The sequence below is a fragment of the Diprion similis genome, chromosome 4 (assembly GCF_021155765.1).
Source record: "Diprion similis isolate iyDipSimi1 chromosome 4, iyDipSimi1.1, whole genome shotgun sequence".
Taxonomy (NCBI): domain Eukaryota; kingdom Metazoa; phylum Arthropoda; class Insecta; order Hymenoptera; family Diprionidae; genus Diprion; species Diprion similis.
The window spans coordinates 23,659,867-23,680,295 of record NC_060108.1 but is presented as its reverse complement, the minus strand read 5'-3'; the positions used below and the strand labels follow the sequence as shown (position 1 = coordinate 23,680,295).

Genomic DNA, 20,429 nt, shown 5'->3' with positions numbered 1-20,429 from the left:
CTCTTTCGTTTTTTCAGAGTTAAGCAGAGACATCCGAGTAACTTCTCCATTACTCAGCAACGTTGGTGAGTTTGCACGTGTTTAGGTTATGGGTATTAATTCCCTGGGACTCCTTTGTCACGTGGCGTGGCGGTAAAAATTGTTGCACAAATCTTCGATTTCTTAGCTGCATGGATAGGCTCATTCGCGATCTCGACGATGCTTGACTTTCAGTCGATTCATTTTCTTTTTTTTCTTTCTTATTGGAGTTGACCTATTTTACCACAGTTACTCAAAGTTAGAAATTTTGCACGTTGCTGAAAGTGGAATGAGCATCGCGACAGGTTACCATCACTTACTCAACATTCGCGGAAACAGATTGTGTTTAGCTACAGATTATATAATTACAATGATGTCGTTTAAGTGGTGGATAAACCTGAGGTTTAAACATATTCCAACGATTGTTTATTTGATAACGTTTCAAAGTCTAGCAGAACGTAACGTAATTAACTTGCATGATATATCTTGAATCATTTTCAATTTTTTAATGCTCACTAACTATCAAACAACTACAGACTTAGCTCGCTTAGAAAAATGCTGATAAGCATACAGGATGTTTTTAATCCATCTTACAAAAGGTTGATGCACCGATAGTCTGCCAGCAACCACTAAAACAATACTCTCGCTGACTATGGTACAACAACGTTTTGCTCCCCACAGGTAATGAATGAAAAAGTAAGTCACAGTGACCACGGCGCAAATGAGGAGGAATGATGTGTGTTGGAAAAGATGGAGAATCGTCTAGAGCGAATATAGGTAATCGGGTAGGTAGGTGGTCGTTGTGGGATCCGTCGCGTGGTTTGATGCGGATGTGCGTGTGAATCTCTTTTCAACATTTCCGTTGGGTGGTTCCGTTGGGATTCAGGCGAGGGTAGGAAGGTCGCGATGAACCGCGATGTTATTAACTTTTGTAATCCACAGCGTCAAATGATCACAGTGATTTTCATCCAGAAACACGTGAAAGACTGAATATAAGAATCTCCGAACTATTTATTAGTAAGCTTTCAAATTTTAACGAGGTTCAATTTCCCATTTCTTGTCACTTTGCTATCATTTTCCAGTCGTTATTGAATTCAATTATTTAGTCATTGTCTATCATTATTTCATTCAATTGATCTCTGTGATCGTCTGAATGGGCAAAACGCATCTCTGGACCATCTATCGCGTTCCGTGGCACGCTAGATGGGGAGAGATGCTGAGCTTGAAGACTTCGCGTCGAAGAGGATCGCCGACCGTCACGCCACACAATAATGCATGCCCTCCAACCTTCCTCCCGGACTTTGACTCGCATCTCGGAACAACAATTCGCATCACAATGTGTCGGATTCAAAAAGACGCAGATGCGGATTGGTTTTCTACAGAATTTTGCGAAAAGTCCTAGATATTTAAAATTTTTTGAAGGATTAATCGGCCGCGCCGTTTTGCGCGTAGATTAATCGCGGGAATCAGACGCGTCATTTGCGCGATGATTGATAATCAGGGTGGCGACTGACTGGGATGGTCGGGAATAGTTGGGGAATTTCATATATTGGGTAAAGTCAGGGAAGTGTGACGGACCATAGGAAAAATCGGGCTTTTTTTTATAAATCTTTTTCACTCTTCAGCTATGCTTCGTAAATTCAGTTAAGCTATAACTTTCGGAAATCGTATCGTTCGATTTCTAATTATTCGTGTGAAACGAATAGTCAAGGAATTATATTTGTGCGTAATTGTCGCCACCCTGATAATGCGAATCGATCGGTCGCCCCCTTTTGCTTGATGATTTCGTAAACGGCATATGAAAAATTAAATCACGCTCGATGTGTTAAGTCTCCGGCTTTTCAATCAATCTTGTTACAAACAATTGAGTTTTCAAGGTCAAATTGACCGTGCCTTTGCGCGTTGACTTGATACCTTTGGGTTCTGAGAGAAAGCGCGGCATGTGCAAGCCGGCGGTCAATTCACGGGGATAAAAATCGCGGAGTGTACAGTGATGGTGAAGAATCTTGTCGTAAGTATTTATAGAATATATCTGAGGTGTATGAAAGTATTTTTTTTAGTAATTGTGTTTTTTTTTTATTTCAGGGCAACGGACTAATTTTTTTTTCAAGAATAACGAAAAATGTTCAGTCTTTACTCGAACGACATTGTTTTTGTCGGAGCACGCACCTTTGTCGTTATGATAATCGTATTTTCGTCTATTTTAGCTAATCAAATCGTTTGTCTGTTTCAGCTAATGAAATCCTTTGTCTGTTTCAGTTAACCAAACGTTTGTCTGTTTCAGCTCACTTAACCTTTTGTCTATTTTAGCTAATCAAATTTTTCTCACTGTTTCAGCTATTCAAGCTTTTTGTTTATTCCAACTAATTAAATCTTTTTACTGTTTCAGTTGATTTACCTTTTGTCTGTTTCAGCTAATCAAACTTTTTGACACTCTCAGCTTATCAAATCTCTTGTATTTCCGATGAAACTTTTTTACCAACATTTGAAGCGATTACTGGTACTGGATTTCCACAATCGTCAATAAAGCCTTGAATTCCTGATAAAATCGATTTGAGATGTGTGAAATTGCTGATCGGAGAAATATCTCACCTGAGGCTTTTTGGCAGAGTATCTTTTTTGAGGTGAAATATTTCCCCGATAAGCAATTCTTCATGACACATTCCAGTTCGATTTTTGTAGGGCTTATCAAGGGTCTACTGAGAATGACAAGGATTGTAGGAGAAATTGATTTGTGATTACTCTAGTTCGTATTTTCGATGCATCTCAAGTATTTGCGACGTAACTTCTGTTACCAGCATTAGTTTACGCGTTTGAGTATTATTGTGTAAGAATGATGCGATTGGTTTATTCGTCATGTATATGCATGTATAGAGAAGCGTGGTACTATATGTGATAATTAATCGATGAAAATTTTGCAGTCAATTTTGTTCTCAATTATTCTTGCTGCAACAGCATCATTTGTTAATATACCTATTTATGATTTATTTCGTTACGAGCAGTACAGTGTCACTTCGCGCCATGGTAACCACGTTCTGTATTATCAACTGAGCTGCAGTTAGGCCTAAAATTGTTTCTAAAAACCTATTTCTCGTTCTATGGGTGCCACGAAATCGTGGGGGCTTGCACTTTTACCCCGTCGTATATTGACGCGATAGCAATGTGACGCCACAGCGTCACGCCGTCGGCGGGAAAAAGACACGAATGAAAATGGGTAAAAAGGAAAATTTGAAAACGCAACTGAGAACCACTGACTCAACCCCTTAGGTTTGACACGCGGCATTTCGATGTTGCGTCGGTACCATCGGCACCTGTTTCATGAGCGTTTTTTTAACCGTTGATGGCGTGGCGCTGCTGCGTCAATCCGACGACCACGAAAATCCAGCCATACGCGGGGGAAAAAACAAAAATGAAGAAAATAGTATAGGCTAGCTTCTGGATAAAAATGTTCTGTACCACATTCCGCCAATTGCAGTAGGATAAATGAATTATGAAGTTTGCGAACTCGGCCGTTCGGTTATGACGTCATCATTCAGTTCGCAGTGTTCGCATCTCGGGCATATTCGTGCACTTCGCGTGATTAAAAATCAAGCTTTTTATTAAGCGTTGGCAACACTGGCTGTCATGCCGACAAACGCGGAATCTCTACGTTGAAATAGTGTCAATGACGTTAATTAACAGGTTAATCTCCTGCGATGTCAATAGGACATGGCCTATAAGGTCAATAACTAATGGTTTAAAAAAAAAAGTAATTTGTGAAGTAATTTGTACAAATCAGCGTCGGTATTACAAAGCCATTTTTCAGACGCGCACTTTTATATCGCTTCGGCTTAATTATCTCGTCCACTATTGCAGACGTCGTTCATTACTCTGGTCATAAGTTTGGCTGCTGTGAATTTGAAATCGTTAACCTAATCTTGGCCAAACGGTGACAGAATTATTATTAGATTCACAGTTTAAGTTAGCGGTAAAACAAAATTATAAATTAAACATAAATCGAGGAGGAGGCTGCTCCTTGAATTATGATAATTTCTCGTCAAAATGGTATCAATCCAGAAAAATAACGATGGGAAAACGAGGGTATTAGTGCCAGTTTTGCTATGCGCCTTTGCTATACCAATTTCAATGCTATTCTGGATCGTTAATTTAGTTTACTCACTTTTTACACCAGATGCCGACCAACATACCGACGGTAATACTTTGCATAGTTAATTCGTGTCTGTTATTTTTTTTATTATATTATATTTTCCACAAGCGATCATTAAAGATGACTTTCTCCCATCTGAAATATTTGATTTTTTAATTTGCGAGTCACGAAGACATTTTTCTGTATGAACTTGAATTTCTGTCTATTTCAAGTCACCTAATTAATCTTCTTTTTTTTGTAACTTCTTTTTCGTAGTGGTACAACATGCTTCACTGTAACGTCAAAAACATCCCACAATAACTGATGGCTAGGAATGTTACAATTTTAAGTGCTTACACAAATTATGAATTAATTTTTGTCCTTTTTTTTGATAGGATACTCTGTCATTTCTCCTTGGAGATGGCTGACTGCAGTTGTAATCCCAATACTTTTTGCCGGTTGGGGTCTGAGACGGAAGAGTTTGGATTTCAGCGGAGCTTTTCTAGGTGAAATATTTTATCTGCTCGTCCAGCCTTGATGAATTGAATGGTCTTTGAGAAGTTTATAACCTTTATTTAGTTATTTTATGTATTTTGTGCAGGATTGTTCACAGGATTTATTCTCAGCATTACAAGTTATACGCACATCGCCTGTTTGATAGCATTTTTTTGCACTTCTTCGAAAGCCACTAAGTTTCGTTCTAATAAAAAGAAAAAATTGGAGGAAGAATTTAAGGAAGGTGGTCAGAGAAATTGGATACAAGTTTTATGCAACGGAGGAATGGCGACGCAACTAGCGTTGCTCTATCTATTGGACGTTGGATGTGGAGAACGGCCAATTGATTTTTCAAAAGACTATAGGAGTTCCTGGCTATCGGTTGGAATATTAGGTATGTAATGCCCTATACTCACTTCAGTTTCATCTTAGCCAATATAATCAAACATCGCTTTTAGAGCATTTTCAAGTTTAAGCCGTCTGCTGAAACCTGGTCATGTTTGTTTTTTCACATAGTTTATGACAGAGTTTCTTTACCATTAAATAAAGTGAGAGAAAACTAAAGTAGCCTTGAAATTATTCTCACATCAAGTTGAGAGATTGCTTATTTTTCATTTATTTTGTAAAAGATTCACAGATTTCACCAATTTCGTGAAGACTCATCTGTGTTTAAATTGTAAGTTGCACATAGAGAAGGATGCGTTTGAAATAGAAACTCTTTTTTCAGGTGCGTTTGCCTGTTGCAATGGTGACACGTGGGCATCGGAACTTGGTACTGTGATTGGGGATTCGGAGCCATTTTTGATCACCACAAGGGAGAGAGTTCCTAAAGGTTTCATTCACTTCTAAATCGATTTATCTTCAGAAATTGTTTGTTCTAAGTTAAAATACATCGAAACACGTTTCCTTGCATTAGTTTAAACAAAATATAACTGAAGTATCATTTAACAGGCAAAACATTCAATTCCGAAAATTATTACTTGCAACTCGGCGTGAACCTTATTACTTTTATTAATGGAAATATCTTCAAATACAGGTACTAATGGTGGCGTTACTTGGATTGGGCTTTTGATGTCTCTAGCAGGTGGCTTAGTCGTAGGACTATTCAATTATGTTGCAGTATTATACACTGTAGACACAGTCCTGTTGCAGCTGGCTGCGCCCCAATGGCCAATCATTATTGCTGGTGGTTTTGCTGGTCTCGCAGGCAGCGTACTTGATTCTATTCTAGGAGCCACTCTGCAATATTCGGGTGAGTATTCAGATGTTACATAATGAAAAAAAGTGGAAGCAAACTAAGCGACACAAAAATTTCAGTTTGAGTTACATTTTCTTTATTTTCGTTTTCCGTTACATTTTCCGTGAGCAGGCTTAGATGAGACTGGCAAAGTTGTCGAACGCCCTGGGAGAGGTGTGAAGCATATTAGTGGTAGACAAATCTTTGATAATCATAGTGTCAATCTTTTATCGAGCATAGTAATGGCTCTGACTCTTCCAAGATTGGCGAATCTCTTTTGGCCTTGATGTCAAGAAATAATTTATGCTTGGAAGATAAGGCTGGTATGTATAATAATACAAGCTTAATTTATCTTTGGTGAAGATAAAACTAACTTTATTTTTTTATTTATGCTTTCATTTCCAAGTTTCATTGATCATATGCCACGTATGAACATTGAGACGAAATTTTGATTATGGTTATCGTAGAAAAAGTGTGAAAAAAATAACTCACTGTTAAAAAATTTTTCTCTGATATTACTACGATATCAATACCTTACGGTTTATTTAGATTGAAATGTTTATTAGAAAAGTTTTAATCGAAGCAGTTTTATATATAGCTGGATAAAAACACCTACGTTATATACCTACTTTTAGTAAATAAATATGCGCATGCACCTCAATATACGTTCTAATGAGGGAATAACGTTTAAATTATCCCAGGTCTTCAATTATGAGTAGCAGCTGTTGCAATCTATAGATTAAGCTGCAGGCAGCCTTGATGGAGAATAGTATCGATGAAACGATACGTTGTATTTTCAATTATTGTTGTGTATATGATCATTAAATCGGCAGTAACCGACTCTCTGTAAAATAATTGTAAAAAATATTCGTGGGGCCTTGAATCAGTGGACGAAATAAACTATTTTCTACTACCTATTTGAATATTTTTGCCTCAATAAACTCATTAGTTGTTATGAAATAAGGTCGAGTGTGATAAGTAATAGCAAATTGTATGTCTCATGATTGTATTCAAAGTATGCGAGACATCACAAGTAAAAAAAACTGCTCTGTGAAAATCAAGTTCTAGCTTCGTCAAACAAAAGTTCATGTGCTATAACAATGCATTACTTGACATCTAAAATGACAATTCGATAAAGTCTAGTGGACGAATGAAACGGGATAGTAAAAGATGAACATTCTATTTTGGCGAATAACGGTCACATTTATTTTGTATAGCTATATTGAGTGACAAATCACTTACTTGACATTCAATATTATATGTCAGAATAATATGTGCACATGTTTAGTTTACAGACAGTTGTATTTATTTTTTAGTTTATTCCTTCTGTTTTTTTTTTTTTTATTTTAAGTATACAAAGTTATTTACACTTATTACTTTGTGCTGTACAGAAAATTATACAGGCTAAAAACATTGATTTGATTATTTTACAGTTAGTTCTTTTGTTTGTGTATTTTATTTTATGTCTACGTTGTGATTATCACACCACGATAATGAACCAATCAGGTCTATATTTGGTCTAATGGCTACCCAGGCCAAAGCAGATTTCCTGCTCTTAAGTAGACTGCCATCTTTGTTTTCATTTTCATTCATTATTTTCTGCAACGATCATGATATTTTCGATTAATAATTATCATTTTATTCTTAGTAATTACAGGTAATTATTACTTTATTTTTATAACAATACACCTCATTAGTACACCAGATATATTCCTATATATGCATAACATGTGTAGTTTCGTTGATTTGTTCTTTTAACATTATTGTTAGGTTTTCTTCATTTTTTTTTTTTTTTTTTTTTTTTTCATATTATTTAATTATATGAAAGATATACAAGTTTATATATAATAAATTTACTTCATTCTGTATAAAAATTCCTTTTCTTTTATAATCTCTACATTTTTAGTGATATGACGAGTACGGAATCTTTAACATGGTGAATCGTTCCACAGCTGGATTTGATACAGTGTGTTAGGTAGATGCGACACAGTTTTTTGGCTATTACTCTACTTGTGGCTACTTTTGTGAAGAACAAACTTTATGATGATGAATGTGAATGAAAGTTCAAAGCCTGCAAACTAAACAGTCAACCTGCAAGCATCCAAATATGACGAGAAAAATTTGAGGTATCGGCCCATCATATAAAAGTATTAACTTTTCAGAAATGTGTAGCCAAAATATGATGCTTCGATCCTTTAATGCAGTATTTTACAGTCGATGAACGTGTAGATACCGGTGAGAGTAACATTTATATTTACTTTGTACAGTTCGTTTTCAAAGTCGAGTTTCATTTGCTTTATTTATTTATTTTTTTTTACTATGTACTGCCGAGAAGAAATCGTAATTGAGCACGAAATTATAGGGGAGATCGGTAAAAAAGTGAAACGTCGAATTTTGTTGACATTTTTGTAAAAGGTTCTCACTCATTCCTTAAAAAAAAAAAAAAAAAAAAAAAAAAATGGAAAATTCTTTGGTTGTGATTAAATTTCAGGAATAGAAAAATTTCGATAGAATCACTATAATTATGATCGTTCCCTAAGTGCTCCATTTCGCCTTGATCTTCCCTATAATGTCACTGTACCCTTTGATCATTCGTATAATCCATCTTAATTAGAATCAAAAGTATTATTAGCAACATATCACTTAATAAGTACCTTACACCAGAATTAAATTGAATTTATTCACTCATATTATACTCCATTTTTATTTGAATCGGAGACTGTGTTTTCTCCCAGTTTTTAGACTGCGTTATTACCGTTTAAATATGATGAAAATTTTTTTTACTCGAAAATATGAATTAATATGAGTTAATTTTTTTCGGGAATTGCGTGACTTTTTTTTCCGATACACCAAGATATATAATGATAACATATAATTATAAATCAACAATATAAATGCAACTCGATTTTTATAAAATGCTAGTTCGTTATTTTGAAAAAAATTACGCATAATGTGTAACAAAATGTAGGTATGTATATAAGAAATGTATACCCCAATGGCGCAATATCTGATCTCAGAAACTCAAAATGCAAATTCTGTAATTCCGACCTGGCTATATAATATTAGATATATGTATATGTAATCGACTTGTCGCATATACGTGAATTTGAGCTTTCGAAACCTGCTGTACAGTCTCTAAATATGAATCAGTTATAAGTATAGCACTGGTAAAAATCATTGTATACACACTGAAAATCAGTGAAATATCAGTGAAAATTCACCGAATCATCAGTGTATATGGAGCTTTCCCCGCCAAATCAGTTAATGGTTGACCATGATAATTTTCAATGTCACCAAGGATTTTTTTCTACGATAGCATGACCCCTGAAAAGCTTCCAAGAATATTTTCAAATTTTTTAAATCACTCGTCTTTACCTTATCATTTTTTAAACCCATAGCAAAAACACTCAAATTGAGTTTTATGAAACAAGAAAAAACATTTGCTTTCCGAAATGAAAAATTTTCACGCAAGATTCATAGTTGGACCTCATTTTTTTCTATTTTTAGTTTTACAATTTTTCTATTTTTTTCATCGTACTTTTTCTATTTGCATACCTGTTGAAAATCTATTATAATTCATACAGCATCTCCGATTTGAAAAAATTTTTTGAAGCTTTTCAGGGATCGTACTACAGTAGAAAAAATCCTTGGCAAAATTAAAAAATGTCACGGTCAATCGTTTACTGAGTTTGTGTGGATATTTTCCAGTGGTATATACTTATAACTGGGAATCAGTGGATTTTGACTGATTCAAATTTAAAGAGCAATCGTGAGTTCGAAACCCCACATCTTGAACGAAGAGTGATTGAATTTTTGTCAATTGTGACTATACAACAATAACATTCGGCCAGAGGCAAAGTGATTTGGTCAACAATAAACACGTCTCAACATTGGGGTTTCAAAACGGTTCAGCGATAACGGTGATTGGGGGGGGGGGGGTTGAGAATTAAGCCGGAGTGATCCAGAGACCGACAATTATAAATCTCTCTCGATCTTAGTCAGCCGTTTGTAGGTAGTAATCAGCACTGGCTCTGGTATTGGTTGAAGTCGTTCGCCGAGTCGTTGCGTTTTATGAGAACCTGGAGGTGGTTGCTACTTCCTCGACGCGCGGCGGCCGTGTTGGATCCCGCGGACTCCTGCGGATCCACCCCCGCCGCCGACTGATAGTCACACCTTCTCCTCTCCCGCCATCGGACCTGCGGTCGATCGGACAAACTGAAACAGTCAACACCCCAAAATGGATTCGACTCGGGCGATGCCATTGGCACAATACGGACGACGATTTATCACTGCTTCGAATTAATCACCGGTACAATATATATATTTTTGCCGATTTAAACGTCGAGGTAACACGGGGATGGAAAAACCTCAGTTTTGTTAATCACATTTACTGATTCGCCATTTTATTATTTTATAGTAGTAATTCAGCAAAAACCGTGTGTAAAGATTACTAATTAGGCTTGTGCAGTCTCATGGAAAACGTGCGAGCGAGTTAGAAAACGTGCATGGCCACGTGGATTGGCTTGCAATGATCCAGTATATGTATATGTATATAAATTATCATGCCTGGAGGTTGTTTCGTTTTTTTTTTTTTTTGCCTTGCAACAACCTTGTGAATTTTTTTTTAACCATTTTCATATGTGTTAATGCTTAGTTGAGTTAGTCCGCATTGCACCATTGACGATACAAATTCCATATTATATAAACTCACGTGACAATTACATAGGTATACTGTTGGAATCAATTTCATGCGAATGTTCATGCGCGAAGATCCGTTTCTTGTTAATTTTTCCTTACGAAATTAGTACGGGTTCAATACTCGAGGTTACGTTTCGTTTATGCTCGTGTCAATTTGACGAATAAACAAGAATTTGTTATAATTTTTCTATAAAGAGTTTAATCCAGTTTAATTTGATGGGTATTTATTCTCTCGTACATGTAAAAAGGACTTGCAAAACGTGCCTTGATGGTAAAAAACTAAGTATCGAATTTCTGTTAATGCTTTAAACATAATATTTTAGTTTTTAACATTCACCACACTAAACTCAAATAAATTGTTAATGTTAATCAGATTTTTTTTTCAACAGTCTACGTATGGATTGTTTGGTACAATATTAAGAAACCAGATGTGGAATGATAGGGTGGTCGTAATAAATATGAGGATCTACGTTGCAGAATCGTCTGTTATTTTGAGTTGCTCGAGATATTCGTCACGTTATTCGTATCGTTATACGTTAGTTCCATGCAGATTTACAGGACAGACGATCCTGCTGTATTGATTCAGGAAATGCATTATAGGTATTGGTACTGAGGTATAGGTATAGGGAGAATTTTTCTATCCATCACTCATTGTCATGGCAGATATCTTACCGAGACGGTTGTTGCTGTACATGAGTTTGCCCTCTTTCTTACGAACGCTGTTCCCTCCCACTTCCGTTTGAACTGAGTTATCACCTGTCGAGCATATCGTAGAGAGAAAGAGATAAATATAATGCTAATACGAATTCTAAAATTCACATGTATATTGACGTTGTGTCGTATACATTTGCATCGTGGCTACAATATTACAATACACTATGGGTTACGCGGCTGTGTTGTGTTTTGGCCGTATACAGATTTATGGAAATTGGGTAACTTGACGTTGAAACGTTGTATGTACACGTAATATAGCGAGGTCAATCAGGACTTACCTCACCGTTGCAGAAGCAGAACAGAATTGCGACACAGAGACCCTAGAAATTATTCATCATTTCATTTAGTTACAATAAGTTACTTCTATTTTATTTTATTACGAGCTAACTTTGAGATAATCAAATGTCGATTACATGCACAGTGGTGGTATTGGTTTGAATTCGAGTTTTATCTTAAAATCTTTCAAGTATTTAATTTTTGAATTTTGGCTAAATCGATGATAATCATAATAATCAATAATTCAAACTTACTTGAAAAGATGCGGTAATGGCAGAGATGATTTCGTAGGCTTGTTCCCATGGATGGCCCTTCGGCGGGCGGAACGGAATGACCAAGTAATGAAGCCCTAGTAGTGGAACCAGAAGTAGAGTTGCCCTTAAAGAGATGAACGCAGGAAAATATTATGACATGTTATTAGAATTTTAGCCTGTGTTTTTATTATTATACCAATGACGAAAATAGATACATACCTGAAAGCCTGTAGCATTGATCTCGATGGTCTTGTTCCGATCGCAGGACCGGCACGCAACTTCGTCAAAAGGACGCGGACAATGTTACAAAGGAATAGAAGATTCAACAGCGTCGAAACGCAGACCGGATAGATGAGAACATTCGCGTAATTTCCCTCGTTGATCCAGCACCTGAAACGAAACAATTAATTATTATTCACAAGCTACGGTACAAAGAGGATATTTCAGCTCGAAACACGAAATGTACATATACGGACGTCGCTTTGATCTTTTAGCGGAAAACGTCAGGTAGTCGTAACACGATCAAGAAAATTAATATTCGCAAAAGTAGCCGAGGTGGATGATTTGTTGATTTTGAAAGTTCTCTTATAAATATATATTCAAATAAAATACGTAGTGTACGATGAGTTTAGATGACGCAACGTTGGGAAAGTCCGTAATTTGTAATTTAATGAAAATTGGATTTAGTTTTTATTTTTAACTATAATCGAAATTTAAATACAGAATTAAAGGGTTATATTTTTGCCCACTTTTCTCAAACAAACTTTATATTCGTCGACGGTCAAGACTATATACACGCTCAGGCGTTGAATCGACATAAATTATCGAATATATTATACCTACTGGAAAATTGAAAAAGCATTAAAACGAATATATTTCCCTAACAGAGTCCCGTAAGATGTTTGAATCTGATAAAAAGTGCGGATTTCATGTGGGAACGTATATATAATACATACACACACACCCCTAATACCTGGCTACAACTATATCCGGCGGGTGTAAAACGGAATTTAAATTGGATGAGAAATTGAAAGTAAAAGTTTTAAATGTTTCTCGAGAAGCGTACTGTTCCATACGAATAAAGGTTCAAGCGGGGAACGTATTACGTATATGCACATACCTATATACCTTATTATAGGGATTTAAACCGGATGCCCTCGTGGGATGCGACTATTTTTCTCAACCACCTTTTACTTCGAGGGTTGTTAAGGTTCCAATCATCCATTTATTACGAGAAAGATCGTCTCCGTCGAGGTTTCAGGTCGACGATGCGATCTTCCGTGCGTTATAAGTACACGCATCTACAATAATAAAGTCTACGCCACGTAGATATGGACGCCCATATCGAACCGAATTTTCGCTTATTTAGAAATTGGCAACCACTTTTCCGTTCAACGAGTTTTCTACCCCAGTCCAACTTTATTTCATTCTGTTTTCCTCCCCCCTCCCCCGGTATTTTTATCACCCGCCCACATCTGTTATCGCCGCGTCAACCTCTGATTGATGAAGATCCTGAGAGGTTACCAACCAGACCGAACAACAAGGCAAAAAGGATAAGATTCTGCACATAATTTATCACGCAGCGAATCTTGATATTTATAAATTGTATATAGAAAAATATTCGATGTAGGATTGAAGGTATTCCATCAAGTCTCATCTATTATACGGCGCGGTGGCAGAGCTTTCTTATCAGTTTTTAACGCCAGAAGCTGTCTCGAGTGATGAATAATCTTTACTGAAAACTATATACGTGGGAGCAGCTTTAATGCGCAATGTACTTAATGGCGAACCGTGGCTATAAAGTGCAGGACATGCATCGTGAGGTCAAGGTATTAAGCTGGTTATCGCTATAGGGTAAAACTCTTGACGGGATCGCTTCTGCTGCGGTTTGCATCGATAACGTTATGCTTCCTAGGTAGATGCGCGCGAATTTAACGTTCAAACAGTTTGCTTTGCTTATCACCGACGCGGTGATTTCGTCCTTTCGAAATTCGATCTTGAAACGCGATGCTATTGCTGCTGCTGCTGATGCTGATGCTGATGCTGCTGTCGCTGCAGCATTGTGTATCAATTAAACTGCGGTATATACCAACATCGTGTGCTTGCACGCCGGGCGGAGATGCTCTCTGCACACGTAATACCCCGATGTTGGTCTGTCAAACCAAAACCGCTAGCTGTGTCTATGCACTCGACTATTCGCTGTGATCGATGCATGTGTACCGATATATATACAGTACGTACTGCATAACTGGGATTTTGCTGAATACAATAAGTACGCTCTGTCGGTACAGAAGCTGTGCGAAAATCACGTGATCAATGCATCGCGTCGAATTCTTCCAATTCGAATTTACTACTTTCAAGCTGTTGTAGAAACTGAAATCGTAACTGAAATTTACTCTTGCCATTATTTACATTTGGTGAAAAATGGCGTTGGATATGTTTTTTACGCCGAAACTGAATATATTCCTGTTACAAAATCGCAGGTGGAGTCACGGCGGCCATTTTTATTTTCACTGAGAGTTTTCATTCGTGCAATTCGGACGCGGAGGACCGTATTTGCATTACAGAGAAAAAGTACATTGAGGAAATGATAATATATATATAAAGAGAGAGAGAGAGAAAGAAATTTAAAGAAGTGTATGAGGTACTAACTGTGAGCTGTCCTCAAGGTCATCACTGGTGCCTCTCAGGATTGCGTAGGTAACAACGATGATGGCTGGTAAGGGCCATCCCAATCCCATCAGCCACTTGACCAGTTTATGCTCGCTTGTGAACGCGCTTACGAGTAGGGTGTGCAAGTAGAATCCCTCGCACAGCATCCATGCGTAATTCGTCAATAGGAAATAATGAAGTATCACGTGGAGGAATCTGCAGCCGATCTGAGGAGGGAGGAACGTGCTGTATGAGTTCAATTTCAGTTTTATTCGATAAACAAATAATCGTCGGAGAATTGAAGAGCAATAATACTGGTTATAGTATATTCAGGTTGGCATATATATATGCGATTAAACGATTAAACGATTACACTTTACCCCATTTTCAAAAAGAGTCGGTGTGTTGGCGACGACGGTGCCGTACCAAATCAACCATAGTGCATTGTTAACGGCGAACGATGCGAAGAGATTCATGTGCAACGTAATTCTTGCGCATCTCAACGACCTGCAACGTTTCAAGTGAAATTGAATTTCCCCTATCTTGCCACTGTAGAAGATCAAGACATAAACTGGTGAAATTTGTGAAGTCCTCAATTTACCGGAAGTAAGTAAGTATTGCCAGGGACAAGAGAAGAGCGACTAGTGATATCGTGTAACCGGTTTCGTAGATAGTGTTCAGGTGCTGCTGCCACTGTAACAAAACAAAAAGAAAATTTAATTAAATCAAGAGAATATCGGTAAATCGAAACAAATGATAATTCGAAAACAAACATTGTATTCTAAACGGCGATTTTTCTGAACAATCCAACGCTCAGAGAAGCATTGCATCTACGAATTTTTAAAACACGACCGGTGAGTGAAAAGAGAAAAAAAAATCAAATAAACTGAAAAGTCCCTGATCCGATATTCAGCATTCTTTGCACTGGTATCCGGTTTTCACCTTCTCTTTGATATATGTACCCAAACAGCTTGCATAATCTGAAAGCAGTTCAGGTTTAAACGGTGAAAAGACTTTACGCTTAGAGGTCCTTTGTAATTGCATGCTGGATAGGGAGAGCTTTATTTTTCAAGTAAACAAAATCGAAATTAAAAACGACGGGAATGTTTGGATCCGTTATATACAGTATCATGTCGTCCTAATTCGAGTACAATGCAACAATTTAATCTCAAAGCAGATATATCAAATGAATATTTTCAAGTACATTATATACACAAAATGTATTGCTTGAATAAGTCTCATTTTATTTGTTGTTGTGATGAAAATACAGGGAAAAAACTTAAGCACCAATTCTGTAAGAAAAAGAGGCCACTGAAGTTGGTGTATTAAAATTTTGAATCCCAGATACCTTTTCACTTTTGAAATTCTGATCAATTGAATTCCGCGTAATATATATATACAAAGCCTCAGTGAAATATGAGTGTTTTCGTTGACAACATTCGATCTTGAGGTTTTTCCCGGAGATGAAAAAATTCCTTTTGCAAATAACCCCCACTTAATGAATTATGTAAGCAAGTATGTATAAATATTTCGCCCTTGTCTGCAGGCAGGTTGACGTTGTTGCGTCGTGTTTTCCACGCATGCTGATGTTGTCGTCTCCTCGTCGTCGAGATGCGATGCAGGCTTACGACAGGATTGCGTTATACTCATCCTCGTATATCTACTTAACTTTTTACATAGTAGAGAGACGTGCAATGGGGAGGAGATTTTTAGTCAAGTCAAGTCAAGTCAAGAGATGTCGTTTCTCTCACGGCAATGAGCCAATTTCCTCCTGTTATCCGGGATATGCTGTTTAACGAAGGGATTTAAGGAAGAAGGAATAAGGAGAAGATGGAGAGGAGACTGTTGCAGAGATGTCATATGCAGTTATTTGATAAGGATTACACGGGCATGCAGCAGAGGAGGACGAGCGAATTTTGCGGAACGAAATATTACTATTTGGCCAAGTTTTTCGATTACTTTTTTTTACAACCCCCCCTCATGCAACTGCGCAGCTGCAGTATGGAAATCACAAATCGCGATACGAGGAGAGCTAGCGTTAAACATCAAACTAATGAACAGCGGAAAGTGGTGGACCGACTGCACGAGTGCTTCAGAAAGAGTTTGCATATTTTAGGGAACGAGAGAGATCTGCCCCGCTGTCTGGGCAATCAGAGGGTGGAATATTTCACCACAAAGCTTTGGAATTTTGTGTGTGTGTGCGTGTGTATGCGTGAATAGAAACCGAATTCTTTCACGAAAGATTAAACCGTATTTTTATCCCGTGAACATTTCGTAAAATACGTGTTAATTACACGGGATTCCATTACTCACGATACTAAATCCCCAATCCCGATATTGTGTTAGCCAAACTTTATTTTTTACACTACGTTACTTTTCTCATGCTGTCAAAAGTTTAATTATAAAACGACCGAAGATCATTGTACTCACACTGAGATCTTCCATGTTCACGCAGGTTGTATAATTGCTCCATATTTGATGGGATTCCGGATGCTTGAACCAGGTACCATTCGCCTCGCAATCCTTGTGCGCAAAACCTGTAAAACATTAAACGGGAGAAAAAATTAAATAGATGCTTGAAGATTGGACGGCGCGCGACGTGCATAATTTATAAAAATCACCCAAATTCGGGTAAAATAAAAATTAAACAAAAATAAAAAATATTCACATCACAATTGGAAGTCTGATGAGAATTTCCGGAAACTCGCAAAGAAGTTCGTTTGAGGTATGCAAAAATATTTTCAAGAAAGTTTCACATTCCGAAAATTTTTTTTACTTACATGCCTACTATATATTCGTTTCTGTTTGAAACTTTTCTTTCCAAAAAATTTTCGGAACAATTTAAATAAGGATTTACGTTTTTGATGAACCGGGCATTTAGTTGAAAAAGATATGAATTTCGTTAAATTCACTCAACGATAATAAAAAAAATTTTCCCCAACATACAAAATGAATTACCATCGGCATTGATCGGTCTTTGTGAACAATTTACCGATTTTTACACAGGCTGCAGGTAGTTAATGGGGTGTATGGGGTAATATCGGGGCATTCGATCAAAGCTGTTCGTCCTCTCACTGTCAGTGGACGGTATCGACGTTGTGCAGCGGCGAACAAGCGGCGCGTCATTTACCCGGGGCTCGCAGAAGCGCCGTAGAAGACGAGGTCTCGGTGTCCATTAACCCTCACCACCAGACGAAGGAAGCGTATTGTGCAACGGAGGAAACGCGGCAAGGAGTGCAGGGAGGAGGACAGACTGCGTCACGGACCACAATGCAGCTGGGGGAGAATTAATAACAATCTGTCCAACGGTTACAGTGCACCATAGCGATGTTGTTCATTATATATAGGTATAAGCTTCGAGACATTGTCTAGAGACAGGCTGCCACCCCATTATCGCAGATTGATACTTTGATGGGAAAAGTGTTGAAAAAATTTCTCTCGATTTCTTTGTTCCCTCTTAGCTTGGCTGGTTTATTTTTAAATGCCAGAATATAAATACCTGTAAGCTTGTCTGGGAAATTGAATTGTAGAAGAGAAATACCGACGTGTATCGTGTGTAATTGTTGTGGTGAAATTTTTTTTTTCTTCTGTAGAAAAAAATTTGATGCAACAAAAAGGACGTAATGTAATCGGTAAAGTGGATCAAGCCTGGTGGAAGGCAGTTGAGTTGAGGGTGGAATGGCCAATGCATGGTCATGGTGTCCAATACATTGTAACGAAAATGGGTTGAGTAAAGTGGCCTGAAGGGTCCAGAGTCTGCTCGCGTTCTGATCTGTACCAATAAGGATAGTGCTTGGAATTCTGTTCACTTTCCAGGCTTATCGGAGGCAATTTGAAGGCTATCCGTCTGTCTAGAGTTAGACTCCCGGCTCAGAGGAAGATACGAAAGGTTATTGAGGGTCAATCGAGATGCTAAGGCGAGATTAAAGGATCTAGTCAAAGTTTCGTTCGTCTTCGATGTAGTAATTTCTGCTTGTGAAATCCCTCAATATTTATCAACTTATTTTGTATTTTGTCAGAATATACGTTACATATATCTATATTATATACTAAACTATTTATATAATGACTTTTCCTAGATTATAAATTTGTTGTAAAAATTTTGTGTGACTACTGATAATCCATGAAATCTCGAAGAAATAGCTGACGCAGTTACCGCGAGAATTAATGATCGCGGAATTCTTTCGTACGAATTCTTTGGTTATCAATTCGGGGGAGGTAATGGCATCCCGTGTTGTTGACGATTAGCGCAACAGCCCAGAACGGTTCCACCTAATACATCTCTTCGAAGCTCTCCTGCTTTTCGGTTGAAACATGCGCCTCTTTCGTCTGCTGCACCGCCTGCCTATCTGTATCCATATAATCAGTAATCGCTACAATTTGTTTGGTCGTGTAATGGAACGCCAACATTTGTTCGACGCCTTCTCTTATTCCGCCATCGCGTTTCGTACAACTCAAACCGGAAAGAGACGATTTGTTCTACTATACCAAAATGAAAATACGATTACAGAAAATTTAGAGTATAATTTCTATTGGCAAGTCGTCGTCGCGGAATTTGCGAAAGTTGCTAGTTTTTATCGAGCAGTTGATGAAATGCGTTTTTTGTTACATCTTATGCTCGCGTGGATGTAAAACGAATTTCTGTACAATTACCGTCACATTGGACGGATGTGAAAATGACGGCAGTTCTTGTGTCCTGCACCTATTTGACACGAAAGCGCGTTGTTGAAACTGCGTTGGTAGTTGTGTTACAAGGTGCAATTTACCGTAGGAATTAGCAATGAGTATTGATTGCGGTGGGTGTACTTACCTACCAACTCGGTTCGCACGGTTTGCATGCATCGCGCGAAATATATTTGATCATATATATTAGGGTGGCGCAAAGAAAACCGAATATTTTTTTTCTTTTTGAGTCTTGTGTGACAAAATGTTAGTTTTTGATGTTTTAAGAGCCCACTACAAAGGACAGCTGAAAAACAAAATTTTAAGAGGTCGCTCCAAATTTTTAAAAATGTCAAAAATCGACAAAAAATTAAATTAAAAAATTATATTTTCAGTATTTTGTTTGATTTTCAATTCGTATCGTGGTGTATTGTTGTCGATTCTTTCTTACTAAATTAAAGAAGAAAAATTTATGAAATTTTAATATGAATATTAAAAGGTCGCTAGAAAAGATCTAAAGAAATGCACCAAAAGATTGAAAAAAAATTATGAGCGACCTTTCAAAATTCAAGTTTTGAACCGAAGCTTTCGGATTTTTTTTTTGTCTATAAAATTATACCGTAACGAGAAAAAAAAAATCGATTTTTGACGTTTTAAAAATGTGGAGCGACCTCTAAAAAATTCTTTTTTGAACTGTCCTTTCGAGTGGGCTCTCAAAACATGAAAAACTAACATTTTGTCACACAAGACTCAAAAAGAAAAAATAGTCGGTTTTTTTGCGCCACCCTAATATATATAGTAAAATTTTTTAATATAGGTATATATTTAACCGTCCATTCGTCGTGTGAAACCTGTTTCGGATCGACCTGTATCATCCACTTGAATCTTTTTTGCACGCCTTTTTCACACGATTTTCACCAATCACAATTCCAACTTGTTGAATTTCGATAGGCATGAAAGTCGTTTTCACTTTTCAAAGGATATATGGTGGATGTCTTGAAACGTTGGGAAAAATCAAAGGTGGACACTTTCTTCAACGATATACGCCTCGTTGTAATAATCGAAGTGAAATTTCGAAATTTTACACCCGCACGCCTGATGATAACTCGAATTCTGTTCCAGGCACAGTTTCTGCACGGCAGGTTGTGGTGTGAGGATTAAATAAAACGGAAGTATTACTACACCCGGCCAATTAGAGAGCGGAAGTCTAATATCTACGAAAACGATTTCCCGCGGATACATATATATGCCTGTCGCGTCTTAACGGCCGCACGTTAACCGCCGTCCTAAACAAGGC

At 37.3% G+C, this 20,429-nt stretch overlaps 2 protein-coding genes across 7 annotated transcripts in view; one reads left to right on the top strand and one right to left on the bottom strand.

Moving 5' to 3' along the window:
* The first annotated feature begins 3,936 nt into the window (after positions 1–3,936).
* On the top strand, positions 3,937–6,910 carry LOC124405447 (transmembrane protein 19). Of its 2 annotated transcripts, XM_046880331.1 has the most exons (7): positions 3,937–4,210; positions 4,540–4,650; positions 4,746–5,033; positions 5,367–5,471; positions 5,676–5,891; positions 6,009–6,199; positions 6,578–6,910. In XM_046880331.1, exons 1-6 carry the CDS (start codon positions 4,060–4,062, stop codon positions 6,161–6,163), a joined length of 1,026 nt encoding a protein of 341 aa, XP_046736287.1. In that variant the 5' UTR covers positions 3,937–4,059; the 3' UTR covers positions 6,164–6,199; positions 6,578–6,910. The 2 variants fall into 2 exon arrangements, with proteins under 2 accessions (XP_046736287.1, XP_046736286.1); XM_046880330.1 differs by lacking the exon at positions 6,578–6,910 and having other exon boundaries at positions 3,938–4,210; positions 6,009–6,401.
* A 2,597-nt stretch (positions 6,911–9,507) lies between these two features.
* The window catches only part of LOC124405446 (calcitonin gene-related peptide type 1 receptor-like), a 146,747-nt gene continuing 135,825 nt past the window's right edge, over positions 9,508–20,429 (bottom strand). For 3 of the 5 annotated variants that reach the window (XM_046880326.1, XM_046880327.1, XM_046880328.1), the window contains 9 exons: positions 16,901–17,007; positions 15,072–15,163; positions 14,851–14,977; positions 14,471–14,697; positions 12,038–12,208; positions 11,819–11,942; positions 11,567–11,608; positions 11,247–11,330; positions 9,508–10,072 (listed from right to left, as the gene is read on the bottom strand). In XM_046880326.1, the coding sequence (XP_046736282.1) occupies positions 9,896–10,072; positions 11,247–11,330; positions 11,567–11,608; positions 11,819–11,942; positions 12,038–12,208; positions 14,471–14,697; positions 14,851–14,977; positions 15,072–15,163; positions 16,901–17,007 (1,151 nt within the window). In that variant the 3' untranslated portion in view covers positions 9,508–9,895. Of the gene's footprint in view, positions 10,092–11,246; positions 11,331–11,566; positions 11,609–11,818; positions 11,943–12,037; positions 12,209–14,470; positions 14,698–14,850; positions 14,978–15,071; positions 15,164–16,900; positions 17,008–20,429 lie in introns of all 5 variants that reach the window. The other 2 variants (XM_046880325.1, XM_046880329.1) reach the window with 2 other exon arrangements.

Bases quoted from the DNA above. Each gene is read 5' to 3' on its own strand.
- LOC124405447 (XM_046880331.1), top strand. From the start codon at position 4,060: ATGGTATCAATCCAGAAAAATAACGATGGGAAAACGAGGGTATTAGTG. The intron at 4,211-4,539 runs GTAATACTTTGC...TTTTTTTGATAG, and splicing joins TGCCGACCAACATACCGACG to GATACTCTGTCATTTCTCCT. The intron at 4,651-4,745 runs GTGAAATATTTT...TATTTTGTGCAG, and splicing joins TTTCAGCGGAGCTTTTCTAG to GATTGTTCACAGGATTTATT.